Raw genomic sequence first — 18,415 nt, forward strand, 5'->3', positions numbered from 1 at the left:
TCGACTGGAACAGTGATTGGAAAGCAACTGAAGGAGGGACGATTGCTCTGCTGCTGGGGTGGGAAGACCAAGAACCTAAAGACTGAATTCCTATTTCTTTTTTCAAAAGGGAAAAATAGTTCAAGGTAGGAACAGTGTGGTTAAGTGCTCTGTCTTTCTTGTGCCTCTAAATCGGGTGGTTAATATTGCTAATACAGACTGAAATTCAAGGACGTGTTCAGATACCCCAAATCTGGTGTCAGGTGTTGTGTCAATGTAAGTTATAGTTTTTTAAAAGAAGAAAAAGCTTGCTGGAGAGAACATGTAAAACACTTGTAGATCTCAAGCTTTCCCCAAAGCTCCAGTAAAGCCACTCTACTCTGCTGTTAATTTGTGTAACTGTCTTTCCCTGGAAAGAAGGGGGACTGGGTGTAACCTCACCATTGCGGAGTAAAAGCAACACACTGTTCAGTAGTAAATCTGCATCATCCCAAGAACCAAATTTGTAGGCGAGAGCTGTCACTGATTTTCATCTGAGCCTACGCGCGTGATGTTACAGTTGCGTGGTAAGAACTTGAACGAGTACCGCACACTTGGATTAGATATGTATAAATATCAATGCTAATGAACAGATAAATCTTGTTGATAACATTCCATTTCTTAATTTAAATTGTAGCTGTGTCACTGAAAATATTTTAATGTAATTATCTACGTTTGCAATGCCTGTAATAAGCTTTAAAAATTTGTACACATGAAATGTATATTTTTGGTTTGGCATAAGCTACTACTGTGTGACTTCTGAACGTTTATTTGTATAATATATTCCTATGGAAACAAAAGCAACTTTCTCAACATGTAAATAACACATTTTTTTACCTGCTGAATCTGGAACTTACCTTGCAGCGATCACTGCTTTTCCTGAGCAGTGGACACGAGGTTAACTTGTCCTGACCATGCTTTGAGGGAGTAAACTAGCTGATAGTCCTGCTTGTGGGATGAACGAGCATGCAGGAAAAAGGAAGCTGGCTTTGGGTGAAGGCTTTTGCTGCGATGGGGACGTTCTGTAGTTGTGTTTAATAGCATTCTGCTTTGTAGAGCTCAGTGCGCCACGCTGGGCAACTTAAATGGTGGTCAGTAGGTGTGGAAATTTGAGAGATTGACAGCTGATATAAACAGCTCCTGTGAAATAAGTAGTCAGTACTGTACAATGCCGATCTGTACAAACTTAAGTCATTAAAATTTTCAGTCAGTCTTATGTCTGGCGTTGTTTTCTCTGTTGCTGGTTTCGTAGCTGCCAGGTCATACGTAGTGAAAGCAGTGTGTGAAGGTGAAGAATTATTAAAATGCTACCTGAAATTACCTGTGCACCAGCTAACTAAGGACGGTTTTAATAAACAATTAGCTGTGTCTTTAACTACTGAATTCCATAGCATCCCTTCTTGAGATCTCTTGCTTTGGAAGGGAAGCTCTAAGAAGCTGCGATAACGGAGGATGCGAGGAACTTGGAGCGTGGAGCCCTCTTGTCAGAAACGAGCTGCTGAACCCTTACACCTTAAAGGTAAGAGAAAAATCCTTGTGCCATGCAAAGAACTCCCTGTCCTGTCTGAGCTTGTTTGCCATCGGAGCGGACTTCACCCATCATGCCTGTAGACAGGGAATACAGTGGTTTTAATAGGAATCTCTTATTTTTAATTTGAGGTAAGTGTTTTACCAAGTTGTTCATCTACCGGTTAGGTATGTGTTCTCATGTTTCCTACCTATGTACGTTGTTAAATATAAAATCATTAGGGCAGGCTGTTCAGAGTTACTTGGTGAAGCATAAAATTGGTGTTCCAGCATTGTCTCTTAGTATTCCAAAATGATGAATACTAGGGCAGCTGAGCCAAAAGGAAACTTGGAACAATTACGTTCTGGTGTGCCTGTACCAAAATAACTCTCCTCCTCCAGTCTAACTTGCCCCTTCTGCTCAAATCAGCCCAGTGATAGGATCCTCTGAGGAAAGGATTTATTTTTTTTATGTGTATTTTGGGGTTGATTCTCACCCCAGGTAAATATAATTGTAGGAATGATCAGTGCTGGGGTTTTTTTCTGTTCACAAGGTGAATCAGTGAACATAAAGCCGAATCAGTGAACATGAAGCCAAACCAGTGGATGTAAGTAATCTCATGCATTTTATGAGAGGCTGATTTCATGTAAAAGCTTTTATGTGTTCAGAGCTTGTTTCAGATTGCATTTGCATGTCGCTCTCTACGCGGCTTGTGTGTGCAGGTATCACTCACTCTGCCTAATTAAAGAGTAGGAAGACTCTGATAAAAGCTGAGCAGCCGTCAAGTTGTGGAAGTCTCCATCCAGTAGCCCCGTATCTGCTGACACGGCGATACCCGCGCAGGTTTGTTTTGTGGAGCTGAGGGGCTGGGTGTGCAACAACAGCGTTTGTGCCAGGATGGCTATGGAACTGTATGCCTTGGCTGTAAAAGCAAACTACTAGAGCCTAGTTTGAAGAGCTAGAAATGTGGGAACAAGGTGCTTTTGGCAAGGATGAGATGCATAGATAAATTAAGTCCTGCATAAGCCTGTGTTTGAGTTTCGCTTGTGGTTGTTTGCTTTGATCTCTGGTTACGCTGTGTAATTCAGCTGTCCTCCCTTCATTTATAATCCTGGTTTTCTGGTAATGATTAACACTGAAATGCATCCTAATGTCCGGGGATGATAAGACAAGTAACCAATGCCAGTGAAAAGCTGAGCTCCTAGCAAAGAAAAACTACCTGAGAAATGCTTAAATGAAAACAAAATTGTAAGAGAGCTTGGGATGCGGAGTAGAGATAGAAAGCTTGCTGTAAGTATCTTGAGCAACTCTTTTATCTTGGAGCACTGCCACTTCTAGAAAGCCCAGATAAGTGCTGGTGAAAATTTCTTATCTGGATTGTCATGGAAATAATTCTATTCACCGTAACTGCTTTTAGATTATAGTTGTAGAAGAGAGCAAATCCTCACTAGGCAACCAAATGCTTTTATTACAAAATTTATCTGGATTTTTACACACTGTGATCTCTGATGCTTCGTGTTCACTTACACTTACAATCAGTAGTAGTTAACATGCAAAAAAAAAAAAAGTTTAATTTTAAAAACAGTAGAAAAATATCCCTCTGTAGTTAATAAAAATATTAACTTTAAAGGACAAAGTGTTTCTAAGCTACAAGATCTGGGAAACTACAGCCTAGGCTTGAAAATACTGTTTGGAATTTCATGTCAAAAGCAAAGCACAAAGTACAATGAATACAGCGAGACATTATGTCCCTGCTTTGCTAACCCATGCTGGGGCTGCAACACTGTTCTGCATGCTCTACGTTAATGCCTGCTCTATATTAATTAACATCTTTAAGGCATGTGGTCACAGTTCCCAAATGGAATCTGCTGCAATGGATTTGAGTGGCCCTCTGCCTCCCACATGTTTATATGGCAAAGGGGGATCGGAGACCACATGTGCTCTGGTGAAGACAGTGGCAGGACTTTTTCTGTTGAACAAAGTATGTCCTGGTATGTCTGTGCTGAAAACAAGAGGTAAGATGACTGCTGTGCAGCGATGAGAACCGTCAAGAACAGTGGAGTGAGATGACAGTCTTCAATTCTGGAGGCTGTGCAGGTTTCAGATGATCAAAATGTGATCTGATGTCTTTCTCCCTGCTAGTATGATTTGTTTTCATCAGTCTCTGTAGGGCTTCTGTCTTGGGAAGGAAACAAGGAATAAGAAATGCCACTCTCTGGTACAGGGTGTGGTGATGGCAGGCATCTTTCTTGTAAGATTGGCACTTCGGTCAGGTGTAAACGAGTATGAAAATAGTCCATGGACTCCCCTTCTTGAATCTCTGCTAAAATCTGGTAGTCCCCAAAACAAATAATGCACTTCTGTGGCAGGTCAGTTTTGTTTAAGTAACCCAGTTCTGTGTGGCCCACGAACAGCTTTGTTTTCTTGCTCATGTTCTTTATTTCAAAACAAAGTTCTGTGCTGTTCAGTTTTCTGTAGAACTGCAGTGAAAACTGAATGCGAGAAACACGAGAATCCATTAAGTTATAACGACAGATGTTAGAGTCGCGGCCAAACTTGGCCAATTCATCTGCCCTGACCTGTTCTCGCCTACGGAAATTCAAGCAACGAAACATCATCTTCTCTTCTTGGCAAGGATGGTAAAAGGTCATGTGAAGGCATGTTACTGTTTCTTCAGTTTCAGCTTCTTCAAGGGAAGTCATGATGGAAATGAGCCTTCAGAACTGCAAGAAAGAAGTAAAATCACTGCGTGAAATCAATGTAGTTCCAAAAACACTGCTTTCAGTGTGACATTAGAAGACTTCAGATACTGCTATAGAGTGTAGATCATTCATAGTAAACAGGTGGACAGTAAATGTAAAGAAACCACTAGAATAGAGATGTGGGAGTTGAGCCTACCCCATCCATGACAACCATTGCTTCCCCCCACTTTGCCAGAGACTCCAAAGTGACAAACTGCTCTGTGCTGCACCCTTCCCAGCAGTCCATCTCGCAGCCGCTGGCTGTGGAGCACTTCAGGACTCCCGCATGACTGTAAATGGCTTCCAACTGGTTCTTCATGAAGATTACCTTTGGAAGAAAGATGTCACTTAGTAGTGACAGTAAGGTTGACTTTACGGACTTAAGATGGAGCAGTAAGTAGACTGGACCTGTTTCACAGTGTAGCTGTCTGACTAGAAGTTATCAGGCAAAGGATTTTTACAAATGCAGTCTGACTGCAGGCAGTAATTTTTCAAATGGGTACCAAGTAGCCTTTTGGCTCTCTAGGGAGAATTTACCTCCTGTATGTAAACACAAGACAGTGTTTAGAACTGACTGATGTGTCAAATGAATATAAAAGCTCATATATCAGTGAGACCTGAAGGAGGAATTGTCACCAGCTCTAGGAATTTCTTCACTGCCTATCAGAAAATCCTATTTATCTGTTGCAGAAGTACTTAACGAGGCACTAAAGGTGGCAAATAACTTTTGTTGGCTTCTGGTTTGGGATTATTTTTTTTTTTATGCTTCTCAAATACAGCACAGCAATGCTTGTTTATGAAGAAAACCCTGTCCCAAAGTCTGAGTGACTGCAGGGTATCCAAAATCTGAGACACCTCAGGAAGCCCTGTGATCTGGTCCCCTGTACCTACCAGGCCAGCATTTTCCTGCAGGGCGACTTGGTTTGAAGAAAAAAAAAGGCTGAATAGTTGGAAGTAGCAACCAGAGAATGAGTTCTTAGTTACTGACTGGAGAAACACATCAGCTGGAGCTGGAATCTTAGAGTGCAGATGTTTGTCTTGTTTCTCCAAGGTTGCAGTAAGTTCCCAACGTGTCAGACACCAATCCTGAACTTTCTCACCAGCTCTGTTCAGTGAATGGCGCTGAAAAGCAGCTTACAACTTAATCTGTTTCTTTAAGGTTAGGTGAACCATCACTGCGGTTAACTATTGGCTTGTGGGTTTCTTCAGGCTAAACTACATCACTGTACACAAACTCCAGGCCCAGCGGATGGTGGTATATCAGTGCATCGCTTTCTGTGTGAAACCTCAAACATCATTCCCTTAGACCTTTAACACAGTAACAGCAGCAGTTCTGACGCAGTGGTCCAGCCAGCTCAGCTGGAAAACTCCAAGTAGCTCAGAGCTCCCTTTAAAACAACCTGGGAAATATCATCTGTGCTTTTGACAAGCCCAGAGAGACGCCCTAATGGCAGGTTATTCCTTTACCATCTCTAAGGCAATCTGCAGCACTCTCAGCATACATCCCTCCTACTATGCTGACTCTGAGGAGCTGGAAGCGGCTCCGAGCAGGAGGATGGACTGTTCTTTCTGTGCCTAGTGCTCCCTTTCTTCTTTTGCACCATTAAGAGGATGTGAGAATGTTATATGAGGTCAGTTTTGGTTAAAGGGGAAAGCCGTGTCATTTCACTTAGTTTGCACATCAGCCTACAGAGAGTTTTCTGTCTTGAGACTTACGCTGACTTTGATACCAACTTAGAAGCATGTTCTCCTTCTATTAGTCCCTTGATTGGTTTCTGAAATGCATTTGGACCGGGCAAAACACAGCAACAGAAAGAAATGCCTTTTGAGGAATCTGCAGTGTATACAGCTGAGCATCTGCTGCAAAATGTTTTTTACATTTTACAAATGCCTGCATTTCTTAATTAGGGAAGAGGAAGAAAGGCCATGGATTGCTGCAGCAGCACCACTGAACCTGGACCCCGGCCGCTCCTGCAGACCCTCTGATCTGTTCATGGCCTCAGGTAGCCCCAGCTCAGCTGCCACGTCCTGTGTTACAGAATCACCAGGTTGGAAGAGACCCACCGGATCATCGAGTCCAACCATTCCTATCAAACACTAACCCATGTCCCTCAGCACCTCGTCCACCCGTGCCTTAAACCCCTCCAGGGAAGGGGACTCAACCCCCTCCCTGGGCAGCCTCTGCCAGTGCCCAATGACCCTTTCTGTGAAGAATTTTTTCCTGATGTCCAGCCTAAACCTCCCCTGGTGGAGCTTGAGGCCATTCCCTCTTGTCCTGTCCCCTGTCACTTGGGAGAAGAGCCCAGCACCCTCCTCTCCACAACCTCCTTTCAGGTAGTTGTAGAGAGCAATGAGGTCTCCCCTCAGCCTCCTCTTCTCCAGGCTAAACACCCCCAGCTCTCTCAGCCGCTCCTCGTAAGACTTGTACAGGTTTATCGAGGCTGGACCGAACCTCCTTTCATGTATATCCTGAAGGACTTTCCAGGTACCAGGCTGCATCAGACAGGAGAGAGATTTCAGACCACTCCAGCTGGAAAATGACCCTTTCTGTAGCTAAATCCAGACTCATGTAACTGTAGCCTATTGCACTGCTGTCTGTACCTTAATCTGAGCCAAACAAATAACGATCACACCTCTTTCTCTTCTATTATCCCTGTTTTTTAGAGACGGGACTACGACAGAGCGTTCAGAAGAACCACGAGCCCCGGGCTCCCAGGGCGCGTTTACCAACGCCTTCACGAGCTCTAACCGCTTACCCACAACTTCTGCCTCGGAGAGCTCCGCCGGGCTGCTTTTTCCAATCAAAACAAGGGCACTGGAGGGCTCTGGGGGTCCCTCTCCCCTCTCCCCACGTCCCCCTCGCCTCCTCGGTGGCTGCTCGGCTCGGCGGGGCGGGGAGAGCGGCGGCCGGGCCCTCCCGCGGGGCGGGGGCCGAGGGACAGAGTTGCCTTTCCCGGAGATAAAAACAACGCCCCAGCCCTCCTTTTATTACCGGCTGGTGGGAAACAGCCTTCCCCTCGTCCTGTCCCTGCCCTCCCGCATCCAGAGCCCCTCCCCAGCTCTCCTGGAGCCCCTTTCAGCACTGGGAGCTGCTCTAAGGTCTCCCCAGAGCCTTCTCTTCTCCAGGCTGAACAACCCCAGCTCTCTCAGCCTGAGCTGAGCTTCACGCAGCTCCGCTTCTTAAGCCTGTCATTAAGTATTTTGAAGTATTCGGTTATTTGTGTTAAGCAGCAGTGGTTCAGTTTCATTGCACTTGCCTTTGGAAGAAAACAATCTTTCCGCGTTTGTTGATCCAAGCTGGGTCCAGCCCTGTTCAGTGTCTTCATCAATGATCTGGATGAAGGCATCGAGTGCACCCTGAGCAAGTTCACGGACGACACTAAGCTGGGTGGGAGTGTGGATCTGCTGGAGGGTCGGGAGGCTCTGCAAAGGGATCTGAACAGGCTGGACCGCTGGGCATGAGGTTTAACAAGGCCAAATGCCGGGTCCTGCACTTGGGGCACAACAACCCTGAGCAGTGCTACAGACTAGGAGAAGTCTGGCTGGAGAGCTGCCTGGAGGAGAGGGACCTGGGGGTGTTGGTTGACAGCGACTGAACATGAGCCAGCAGGGGCCCAGGTGGCCAAGAAGGCCAATGGCATCTTGGCTTGTATCGGAAACGGCGTGACCAGCAGGTCCAGGGAGGTTCTTCTCCCTCTGGACTCAGCACTGGTGAGACCGCTCCTCGAATCCTGTGTTCAGTTCTGGGCCCCTCACCACAAGAAGGATGTTGAGGCTCTGGAGAGAGTCCAGAGAAGAGCAACAAAGCTGGTGAAAGGGCTGGAGAACAGGCCTTATGAGGAGCGGCTGAGAGAGCTGGGGGTGTTTAGCCTGGAGAAGAGGAGGCTGAGGGGAGACCTCATTGCTCTCTACAACTACCTGAGAGGAGGTTGTGGAGCGGAGAGATCAGGGCTCTTCTCCCAAGTGACAGGGGACAGGACAAGAGGGAATGGCCTCAAGCTCCGCCAGGGGAGGTTTAGGCTGGACATCAGGAAAAAAATTTTCACAGAAAGGGTCACTGGGCACTGGCAGAGGCTGCCCAGGGAGGGGGTTGAGTCCCCTTCCCTGGAGGGGTTTAAGGGGCAGGTGGATGAGGTGCTGAGGGACATGGGTTAGTGTTTGATAGGAATGGTTGGACTCGATGATCCGGTGGGTCTTTTCCAACCTAGTGATTCTTTGATTCTGTGATTTTCCTGGAAATCCTGAGGTAGCCCTGACATCTGATTGGAAAACATGAGCAGTTCTCTCTCATTCAGCATCTTCATTTTTCTTATTCAGCAAGATTGCTCCCCAGCATGCAGGAAAAAACCTGTTTCATCTCAGTGTGAATCCTCGGTACTCAGTGTCCTCTCTTACCTGTGCCTGTGCCACTTTGTGACCAGCAAGGTGTTGGGTCTCCACTAGCAAAGCAGGTTTGATTGCTTTGCTGCAGGTCGTAAAATACTGTGTTGTCTCATATAAACTGTGAGTTCCTTTTATTTATTCAACAAACAGGTGAATTGCTCCTGGGTTGATAAATTTCTTTGTAGATCATGTGGAGTAGCTTTTATCTGTACACAGGCTGATACATCTGCTGCCTATGCCCTTCGACCATTGCATAAGAAAAAAAAAAAAAGGGTTAGGTTGTGTTTGGCAAGAAATCACATTGAAAAGCAGAGAAGGAAAACAGATTCTTCCAGGTTTCTCCCTTAGTAGAATGCCTTTCCTGCAGCAGGCTGGGCTGGGCGTGGGTGCTCACACAAAAGCACTTTGCTGCCTTTTGGAAAAGCCAGAGTTGTGCAACCCTGCTATTTATTGCATCTGTTCTAATTCCTGTCAGCCCTTTGGTTCTGCAAACACCCTGCTTCCCAGGCAGCAAAAGAGCTTTTCTGATAGGGTTATTTCAATCCTTGTACCTACTGAAGTATGTAAGTATCCTTTCTTTTTTTTTTTCCTAGAATTGTGTAACCTCATATTAACTACATATTCCTCATTACTTTATGATTTAAATATAGCTCTGTGTGATTTTGTACAGGAACTGTATTCTCTTCCGTAAGTCTCTACCTGCTTGAAATGCTGCCTGGAACAACTCCAGGTCTGCCCCGTATGAGAAAAAAAAAATCAGGCACTCTCTGCTCGTGGGATTTTTGGGTGATCTTCCTGCTAAAATGGTTATGCAGTTTACTAGAGTTCATTCTTGTATTACATTAACTTCTTTTTTTATTAACTGAAATGTCTTTGGTCAAAAGTGAAACTGCAAGCGAGTGTGTAAAGCTTTGTAGGGTGAGCAAGCTGCTGGGACTTGGGCCAGGGGAGCTGATGTCAATGTTAACCCAGCAGATCTGGCTACTGTCTGGTTTTACGTTGGCTGCACAACCCCTTCCTCCCTCGGGGCTGGGTTTTTCCCAAGATGCGCTTTCTTTTCCGGAGCTTGAATCGACTCTGTCATCCCTGGAGTTATCCAACAGGTAATAGATGGCATGGAAATTTGAGCCTTCCCAAGCCAGGCTGCAAAGCTAGTGGCACACAGCATTCCCCTGAAATATGAAGACAGCATGCGATATAAAATTAAAGGTGGAGCAGACCCACGTTCTCCTTTCACGCTGCCTTCCAACTACCTGTTTTTCAGACGTGTATTCATTGCTTTGCCAATCCCCAGAGAGGAGGAAGGGCTAGGAAAAGCCATGTTTATTACTTTGAATGGATGTTTCCTGCTTATGTATGACTGATGTGGCTTCTCTGTGTAATTATCGATGCCCAGCATTTGGGCTAATTAATTATTTGTAATGCGTATGCTGAAAGACTGAGGAGTTTTTAGCCTGGCTGCAGTGCTGTGTTGTCATAAGGCTTTGGCTAACTCCAGAGCCTAAATATGCACAGCTGGAAAATGGAAAAATACTAGGAATTTTTGCATTGCTTTCAGTTATGATCAGCATTGAAAATCTGACAGTCAGCAAGGACAAAAACGTTTCCTTCCCTTTCTGGGAAGTTCATGGTAGGTCAGAAGAATCGTAGTAAATGAATTCAGGGTTAATGAGTGGAAGGACTGTTTTTGGTTGTCTGAGTTCTAGATAATTCTTTCTGACTGACTCAACATGAAACTTCCCTTCCCAAGTTTCCTCCTTGTGCTTTACAAAACATAAATATCCTTACCAGAAATCCCCAGGGGCTTTTTGGGTGCTCTGGCACGTGGTGTGGTTGGCATGGCTGTTAACGGGCTGCCTGGCTGGGCACAAGTGGGCAATGCTCTGATAACGTTTCTTGGACACTCGGGGATCGTGTCTCTCAGAGTTCTGTCTCATCGTGTAAGAGAAGTTCTGTGGACATTTGAGGCAAGATACTAGGCCAGCAGTAGCCTGGACCAGTCTGAAATTAACATAATTCAATTAACATGATGAAAGTATCCTTCTCCTGTTGGATCAACAGCAAGTTGCCTGATTTCAGTGGTGCTAAGAATTCACTTTTACCTCCTGACGCCAGACTTTGCAGGTGGTTATCAAAAGTGCAGATGTAGAGCTTGGTTTTGCCAAGTAAAGGGTGGCTGCACTTGTAAATGTTCATAGAATCATGGAATGTTTTGGGTTGGAAGGGACTGTAAATCCCATCCAGTTCCACCCCCTGCCATAGGCAGGGGTGCCAGGTTGCTCCAAGCCCCATCCAACTTGGCCTTAAACACCTCCAGGGATGGGTCTTCCACATGGCAGCAAACCATGTTGTGTAAATATGATTTCTCTGTGTTTCTGATGTCCCTTTTTTTGGTTGCCAGCTTTCCCACTCAGCGGCACGGCTCATCAGTGGTGAACGCTGAAGCGGATGCTGTGACCTGGTGAGACTTCTTATGCCAAACTTTGCATGAGTGGATTTGAAAGCACTGGGGTAGAAAGGTTGTTTTTCTCCAGGGCTGTCCCCTTGCCACAAGGGGACATAAGCAACACTCTCCTGTCTCAATGTCATGCTTGTCAAAGATGTGAAGTGCTGCCTCTGTAGTGAGGTTCACAGAAAGCTTGTAAGGAGCACAATCAGCTCCTGAGGGAAGTGTGCTCTGTTTGCTAACTTTCCCCAGGATTAAATACCCAGCTCTTGTCCTGCTCTTTCAGGTGTCTGTCTCGTGGGTGTGTGTGGCAGGGGGCATGTTGCCATTATACCCATCCTGTCCCAGGTCTTTTTATCCTGGGGTGTCACAGGGGTGGTCCTGAAATATGTCCTGCACTCTAGGGATGGGCAGACAGAGAGGAGGAAGGTGATGGAGCTGGTTGCTGCTTTACAGCCGTGCAATCCAGGCTGGTGGATGTGTTTGCTTGTGTGTATGTGGTGCTAGGGAAATAATAATATTCACTGCCTGCTCCTGTAACATGCCTCTTGAGTTCAAATCCCGACCTGTGCCCTCCTGCTGCTCTTCCTCCCTGCTTCACAGCCTGTTTTTTCATGCAGAGCACTTTAGGAGTGTTGAAGGCAAAGGGGTGGGAGCCAGTAGGTGGCAATGTGTGACCAGACATGGGAAGCCACCATTCATTTTCAGCTTGGGGTTTTGTGGGATTTGGGGGTTTATTTGTTTGTTTGTTTGTTTAAACTGAAAACTTCATTTTGATACTCCAGGAGCTGTTGTAGTACTTGTAAGTTAATGGTAATAATGGCAATGGTAGCTTCCAAGAGTTCGTTTAGAAAGATCATAGAATCATAGAATAACCAGGTTGGAAGAGACCCACCGGATCATCGAGTCCAACCATTCCTATCAAACACTAACCCATGTCCCTCAGATGTAACAGAGTAGGCAATGGCTAGGTTCTGCAATGAATTATTATTACCCTATGGCAACCAAATGTCTGCATTTCAAACAGAAAATAAATAGGCCCTTCTCAAAGACAAGTGTATTCCAAAGATATAGCAAATTATTCGGCTAGATCTCAGTGTGAGAGGGATGAGAGGTGCATGGGAAGGAGGTGCATTCACTGAACTTCTAGATCCCAGTGCCAGAAATTGCTCTACTCCATGAAGCAGAGAGAAGGTCTCCCAAAGGAAGAAGAAAGAGCACAGTTCCCTCTATGTTTATTTACTTCTTTGCTCCTTGTTTTTTCAGGAAAAATAACTCTTCATTTCCCATCTAATCTGACCTGAATAAAGTGATGAGGGAGCTCACCTTGACTACTGAAGAGAACTGTTTCTTACAAGGTGGACTTTGTTTATTCCTCTGTCTAAGTTCTCATTTTATTTCTCTTCCTACATCACAGTCTGCCCTTGGTTCTCCTCCTGAACCCCTCTGTGTTCTCCCCTTTGCTTCTTCTTGCCTGTCTGCTATCTCAGTTTCTCTTCCATCTTCCTGCACCTCTTGCTGTCTGTTGTTCTTCCTTCTCACCACCCTCATGATTGTTTTTCCTATCCCCTCTGTCACTCGCACTACTGTTTGTTTTTTTCTCCGTGGCTTTTCTCCTTCTGTGTGGATTCTCCCCCTTTCATCTTTCCCACTCCCCTTATTTCTGCTTTTTCCTCAATCTCTTTTTGCTGCTTAGGACTAGAGACATGTGGGGTGACTTACAGGACAAGTGAAACCACATAGTCCTGGGTCATCAGGGAAATAAACACTGAGATGAGACTGGGAGGTGGAGTGGACTGATCTTTCTCTTGGCATCATGCAGCAAGAGCCTTGAGAACTGACCCAATAGTGGGTCCTCAGCATTTCCCTCCCTATTCTGTCGGAAGGATGGCTGCCCTTTCTGTAAAGAACTGGTAGAGATCCAGGGCTAGAAAGAGAAAGCAGAGCCGGGACTGTGGAAGGAGGTGGAGGTGTTCCTTGTGACTTGGAGCCCCTTCTTGTTGACAGTGGTGTTGTTGGAGGGAGGTTCATGCAGCTTGGTGGGAGCTATAATGCCAGCTTTCATGGGGAAAGAAGTGGAAAAAGAAGAGTAAGGGAGGTTCAGTGCCATAGAGCAGTTGCTTACTTCTTGCTGAAAATTAGTAGTCAATCATGTTTAAGCCCTGGTACAGAAGACAAATTGTCAGCTCTTCCCTGTAGTCTATTTTTTGAAGTTGGAACAAAGCCTGGAGTCTTAAGTGTGTTGGAGCACCACATTTCTCGGAGAAGAGTGTCTTAATGAATTTCAGGAGAGCTCAAAATGAAAAAATAATTTGCACAACTTAGGAACATGTTTGGGATGAGTAGCCTGTGCACAGCTGCTGATTGTGACTGCGCTCGCAGGATTCCCCTGTGTCTCCTAATAATACTTAAAAAGCTGTGGGGTTTTTGTTGGTGAGCCCTAGTGGAGTTCCCTTTGTTTAGCAATAACCCTGAGTCCAGCTTTCAGTTACCTGGTGATCGTCTCTCATCTTTGTACGTGCAGGTGATTTACCAGTTGAAATTTTGCTCCCCTAGTTGTACCTCACTACAGTTCTAGCTGGCATCTATGTCTACCTACATCTGCTATTTGGTGGAACTTCTCTCATACTAGAAAGGGAGAATACCTGGCACACAGATGAGGCTTTTCCTTCTGAGAAGTGTGCAATTCATGTGTGGGTTTTGCCCCCTCCAGATATCCTGTGAATTTTTTACATATGACTTCCGATATCTCTGTGATAACTCAGGTTTTGACCTTGTCAGATGCACAAGCTGTATGAAGATCTGAACAAGAGAAGGCTTGAACTTGTGTTTTACAACCACTGAGTCAGTGTTTATCAGCTTTTATAATCTCACTGATGAGCTGTGACTGGTAAAAGACCAGCAGTTTTCTTTGCAAGAACGGGAACAACAGTCGATTTCCTACAAATATTACAGTAAGGGTAAGTATTTTCTCCCTAGGTCACACCTCTCACATTTCAGTTTAGTGTTCTCTGCTCTCTGCTCTTTCCTTTTCTGTAGAACTAAACTGAGGAAGCTGCACTTTCTCAAAGTGGCCAGGCACCAGCAGTCATCAGAGGCATCACGATACGTAGTTCACTAGTGACAAGTCTTTCGAATACTGTATTGGAAACTGATGGAGTTCTGACAATGATAACACCTATTTGCTACATTAAACAATTCTCTTTCCTCTTGCTCTGAAGCAAATCCAGTGGAGTTTGAAAGTGATGACAATTGATACAGACTCCAGTGAAATGGTTGGGCTGAAAACAGAAGCTTCCTGACTTTGCCACGCTTTGCAATAACCAAAACACCCTCTCTGTACTTCTTTGCGTTCGCCACACGAGGGACAATGTGGTCTTGTGTCCAAGGTATCTAGCAGCAATTCTAAATGTGTTGGATTATCCACACTTTGGATGAGATACTATTTTGATATCAAGGAGCTTAAACGTTGCCTTCACCGGGAGCAAGATTTTAGCGTAGAGACTGAATCTGCTTACCCTGTCCGGTTTGACACTGTTTGGAAGGAGATAATTTCCTGCATACAGTGCAGACTGAACAGAACCAACCTTTCCAGCTCCCTTCAAAAGCAGGGATTGAACAAAGAAAGTTCTTTTGATGAGTTAGAGCTCATCAACTCTAAGCATTAAAATAAACCGTCTGTTGCTGATACGTGGCAGGACCAGTGAATATAGTGTTTCTTTTATTCCTCTCTTTGAATTTGTATAGATTTTAAGGTGTTAAAGATTCCGCATTCTGTGCTGTGTGGCAATAAAAGCTCTGTTCCATTATCTCAATTTATAGTGTTTAAGGGCACCCAGCTGTGAGAGATGCAGCCTGCCTTGGAGGTACATGACCCTTTTTTTTTCTTTAAAGTTATAAGTGATCATGTCCCAGACTATTCTACCTGCGATGTCTTTGTGTTGTGGAGCTTACTGGCACAATGCAACACTATGTTTCCTCAGATGTAGGCTTTAATTGTAGCTTCTAGTGAATCAGTTTGTTATCGCTCCTGCTTTCTAGCTGGAAAATAAATTAAAAAATAGACCTGAAATTAACGTGAACCTTGCTGAAATAAATGTAAGCTTTTCCATAGCATGGGATCTAAGTAGAGGGAGAGAGAGAAGACGGGAGGGAACTACGTTTCAATAAATAGTCTCGCTTTGTTATCTTCTGTCTCCCTCTGGGTTGTGCTGGCTGTCACTCTTTCAGACTGGGCCATTGTAACCTCCTCTATTTTCAGAAGTGTTGCTGGTTGATGAGAGAGAGGATTTCCTCAAGGAAGCAGGTGCCTGCCTCATCTTTTTTTTCATTGTTCTGGTAACCCCCCGTTGGAGCAGTTGCTGTCTGATGGTGTTTAGAAGCGAGGTGTTTGTGCTGCTGTAGGCATAGAGGCTCCGGTTGTATATCGGCGCTGAGAGGTGGTGAAGGCAGCCGTGTCCCTCTTCCCTCTTGTGCCGCCCCTGGCTTGGGACTAGGGAGGGTCTGTCCCTTACAGAAGCTCTTGGCGATGAAAACAGTAGGATTTCACAGCACAGGGAACACTGGTGTATGGCTCTGTGTAGAGTCTCACAAGGGAACACTGTTCAATAGGCTTCAAAGTGATTCAGCCGTGGCATAACCGTGGCTGTGGCCACATGTAATATAGCCTGTAGCTCTTTAAAGAGGATTAGCCTTAGATCAGGGACAGCATTCATTGCTGGATTTCATGTAAAGTAGAATATGCTAATGAAATGGAAATGTCTTCAGCAAACATTGCATAATATTGGAAACCTCAAAACTGAGCATTGTGGCTTGATATCACCGGATAGTCAGACTTTCATATTCTGTTTGTTACTCGGCTTGTAATATCACAAGCTCTCTGCAGTGAATTAAGATCTGGTTTGCAGTTCTGTAAGCAAAGTTAAAAGAGAACAACAAACATTTGAAGGCAGCTTTTCAAACACCCTTGAGTGCTTTAATGATGTCATAACTCTCCTGTAGAGGCAAAATGCACCACATCTTAAAATATCTTCATTTGGGTTTTCTGCAGCAGGCGTAGGCTTGGTTTAATCCTGCATTCTCTCCTGGTTTGCCCTTCCATTGCTTTAAACACAATGTTTGAGCTTATGAGAGATCCAGGGTCAGTCCTGCGGAAATGCAGTATTTCTGACGTGCAATTCTTATCAATTTTGTCATTTTAAGGCACTTTCTGTGTGTACATCAGCCTCAACTAGCAATCCCATAGGCTCAATATGGCTCTCCTGTTTCAATTTTATGCCATTTTTTTTGAATGCTTCAAGTTTAATATTGTATATGTATGTTAAAAAAGCCCCCAGACTCCAAGGGGATCTGTGATTCAAACTGACCTCAGATGTTGTGGAGGATTTTATCTGCAGAAAGACTTGAACATCTCTCAGAACACTGTGCTAGTGGGAGCACTGGGAAATCACCGGCTACTTCTGAAAGCCTCGGTTGTGCTGTTGTGTGTAAAGCAACCCATTCTTACTGTATGTATGTAGTTTATTAAACCTAGAATAATCTTTATATTTAATGTTGTGTGTTTGTAAGCTCCCCAGGAAATTTGTTACCCTGATACAAAGCTTACTCGGTGCCTGGGCTTGAAACTTGAGCCCATGGGAGCGTTTAGACCTGCTTCAGGGTGCTTTCCTCTTCTCACAGGTAGGCAGTCAGTCATGTGAAGCTCCCTCTCACCAGCCCAGCGCTGTGTATTCATGGCCTGGGGTTTGATGCCTACGCACCACGCAAATGCTAGATATAAAATTCAGCGATAGACATTATATACCCTGATGGGCCATTGTGCTCTTGTGTACGTACAAGTGATGACTTGAAGTGCCTCATCCCAATCTGCCGGGGAATAAAAGTCCAAAGAAAGCCTTTGGGAAGAAGATCCTTCTGGCTCTGTTTCCAAAACGTGTGCTTTCATTACTTAGTAGTTTTTTCTCTCGACATAGGATTTTCTTGTTCTGGGATTTATTTTTTATGGTAGTGGATAGGGTTTTTTTATTATTTTGCTGTTTGGAAGGGTTTGGGTTTTTTTTTTTGTAGACGTGGAGGGTGGTGATACATATTCATGAAAGAGAGGTCTTTCCAGCCCCTGCTCGCATTGACAAAGACTTAGCTGTTTCACACAGCAAGCTGACTGGAATTGTGTGGGGCCTGCCTGACCAGATTAGAGCAAACAGCAAGCTTATTCCTCCAGTCGTCAGGCCTCCCCTTCCTAACAATTTCCCCAATTGTCATTTTGACAAGGCTGTCATTAGGTGATGGCTTCTTTTGGGCATTTTCAGATAAAGATAATTTCCTTAACTTCCATTTTATTTGACAAGAAGTAGTTTGGGAGAGAAAGGAAGTGCTTCAGTAGTTTATGGATTAGGGGTTTGTCACTTCAAAGGCATCTTTGATCTAAAAATATGTGCTGTACCAAATTCATTATGTCTTTTTTTTTTTTTCTTTTTTAGAACTTTTTAATTTATTGATCTGCTCCTCAATTATTCCCTTTTTTTGCATCCCCTAGGAGTACACGAGATAGCAATGGTGAGGGGAAGGCACCCAAATGGCCTCTCTGAAAAGTCATGACCAGGGCTAAACAACAGGTGCTTTTGTTTGGCACCCAGCGCCGGCTCCATCACAGAGCAGGATTTAGCCAGAGGTCCTGCCTGCTCCTGCCGTGAGTGTAGAGCTCGCTCCAAAACTGGGAGACGGGGAATACATTTCATAAGGAGTGCGTTATTGCATGTTTTGTATTTGTCTGGTCACTCCTGGACGGCCTAAAACCACAAGTCTTGGGCAGTGGCTGGAGTTTGTGTGGTTTGGCGATGAGTTTTGACCCCCAGGTTGTCCCTTCTGCCAGCTCGGTGTGGTGGGCAGCTGCCACGTGGGTTTCTCATACAGCTTTTGGTGGGGGATCGCCTCCCCCCTGAGACCCTACACCCTGAAAGTGCTGGCAAACAGTCTTCTCTGATTAAGGCTGGCTTTAAAGCAAGTTCTGAGGCTTTATTTGTAATAGGAGTAGTTTTACTGCAGCTCTGTTTTTCATCTGTGCTGCGCGAAGAAATCTCAAATCTCGTTGTAACAAACAGCACCAGGAAAACTCTTTTGCTGGTGTGTTTGTGACTTGAGCGCCCCTCTTCAGCGCTGAGCTCAGCTTTGGAGCAGGCAGGTGCAGCAGCCTCGGGGTGTATCGCTTACCCAACTCACCCACCTGAGGGGAGATGCTCGGAGCTGGACACGATGATCTTTACGGGTCCCTTCCAACTTGAGATATCCTGTGATTTTTAAAGGCAGGTCTGCACTGGCAGA

At 45.0% G+C, this 18,415-nt stretch overlaps 2 protein-coding genes across 3 annotated transcripts in view; one reads left to right on the forward strand and one right to left on the reverse strand.

Annotated features, from left to right (window-relative positions):
- TIFA (TRAF interacting protein with forkhead associated domain) overlaps window positions 1-4,253 on the reverse strand; it is an 84,311-nt gene extending 80,058 nt beyond the window's left edge. The window contains exon 1 of the mRNA XM_069855098.1: window positions 3,177-4,253. Within this exon, the coding sequence (XP_069711199.1) occupies window positions 3,664-4,227 (564 nt within the window). The 5' untranslated portion in view covers window positions 4,228-4,253 and the 3' untranslated portion in view covers window positions 3,177-3,663. The remainder of the gene's footprint in view (window positions 1-3,176) is intronic.
- A 4,858-nt stretch (window positions 4,254-9,111) lies between these two features.
- ALPK1 (alpha kinase 1) overlaps window positions 9,112-18,415 on the forward strand; it is a 45,370-nt gene continuing 36,066 nt past the window's right edge. The window contains exons 1-4 of one of the 2 annotated variants that reach the window (XM_069855094.1): window positions 9,127-9,212; window positions 11,051-11,110; window positions 12,362-12,453; window positions 13,877-14,055. The gene's annotated coding sequence lies outside the window, so the exon portion shown is untranslated. Of the gene's footprint in view, window positions 9,213-11,050; window positions 11,111-12,361; window positions 12,454-13,808; window positions 14,056-18,415 lie in introns of both variants that reach the window. The other variant, XM_069855093.1, reaches the window with a different exon arrangement.

The sequence above is a fragment of the Phaenicophaeus curvirostris genome, chromosome 4 (assembly GCF_032191515.1).
Source record: "Phaenicophaeus curvirostris isolate KB17595 chromosome 4, BPBGC_Pcur_1.0, whole genome shotgun sequence".
Taxonomy (NCBI): Eukaryota; Metazoa; Chordata; class Aves; order Cuculiformes; family Cuculidae; genus Phaenicophaeus; species Phaenicophaeus curvirostris.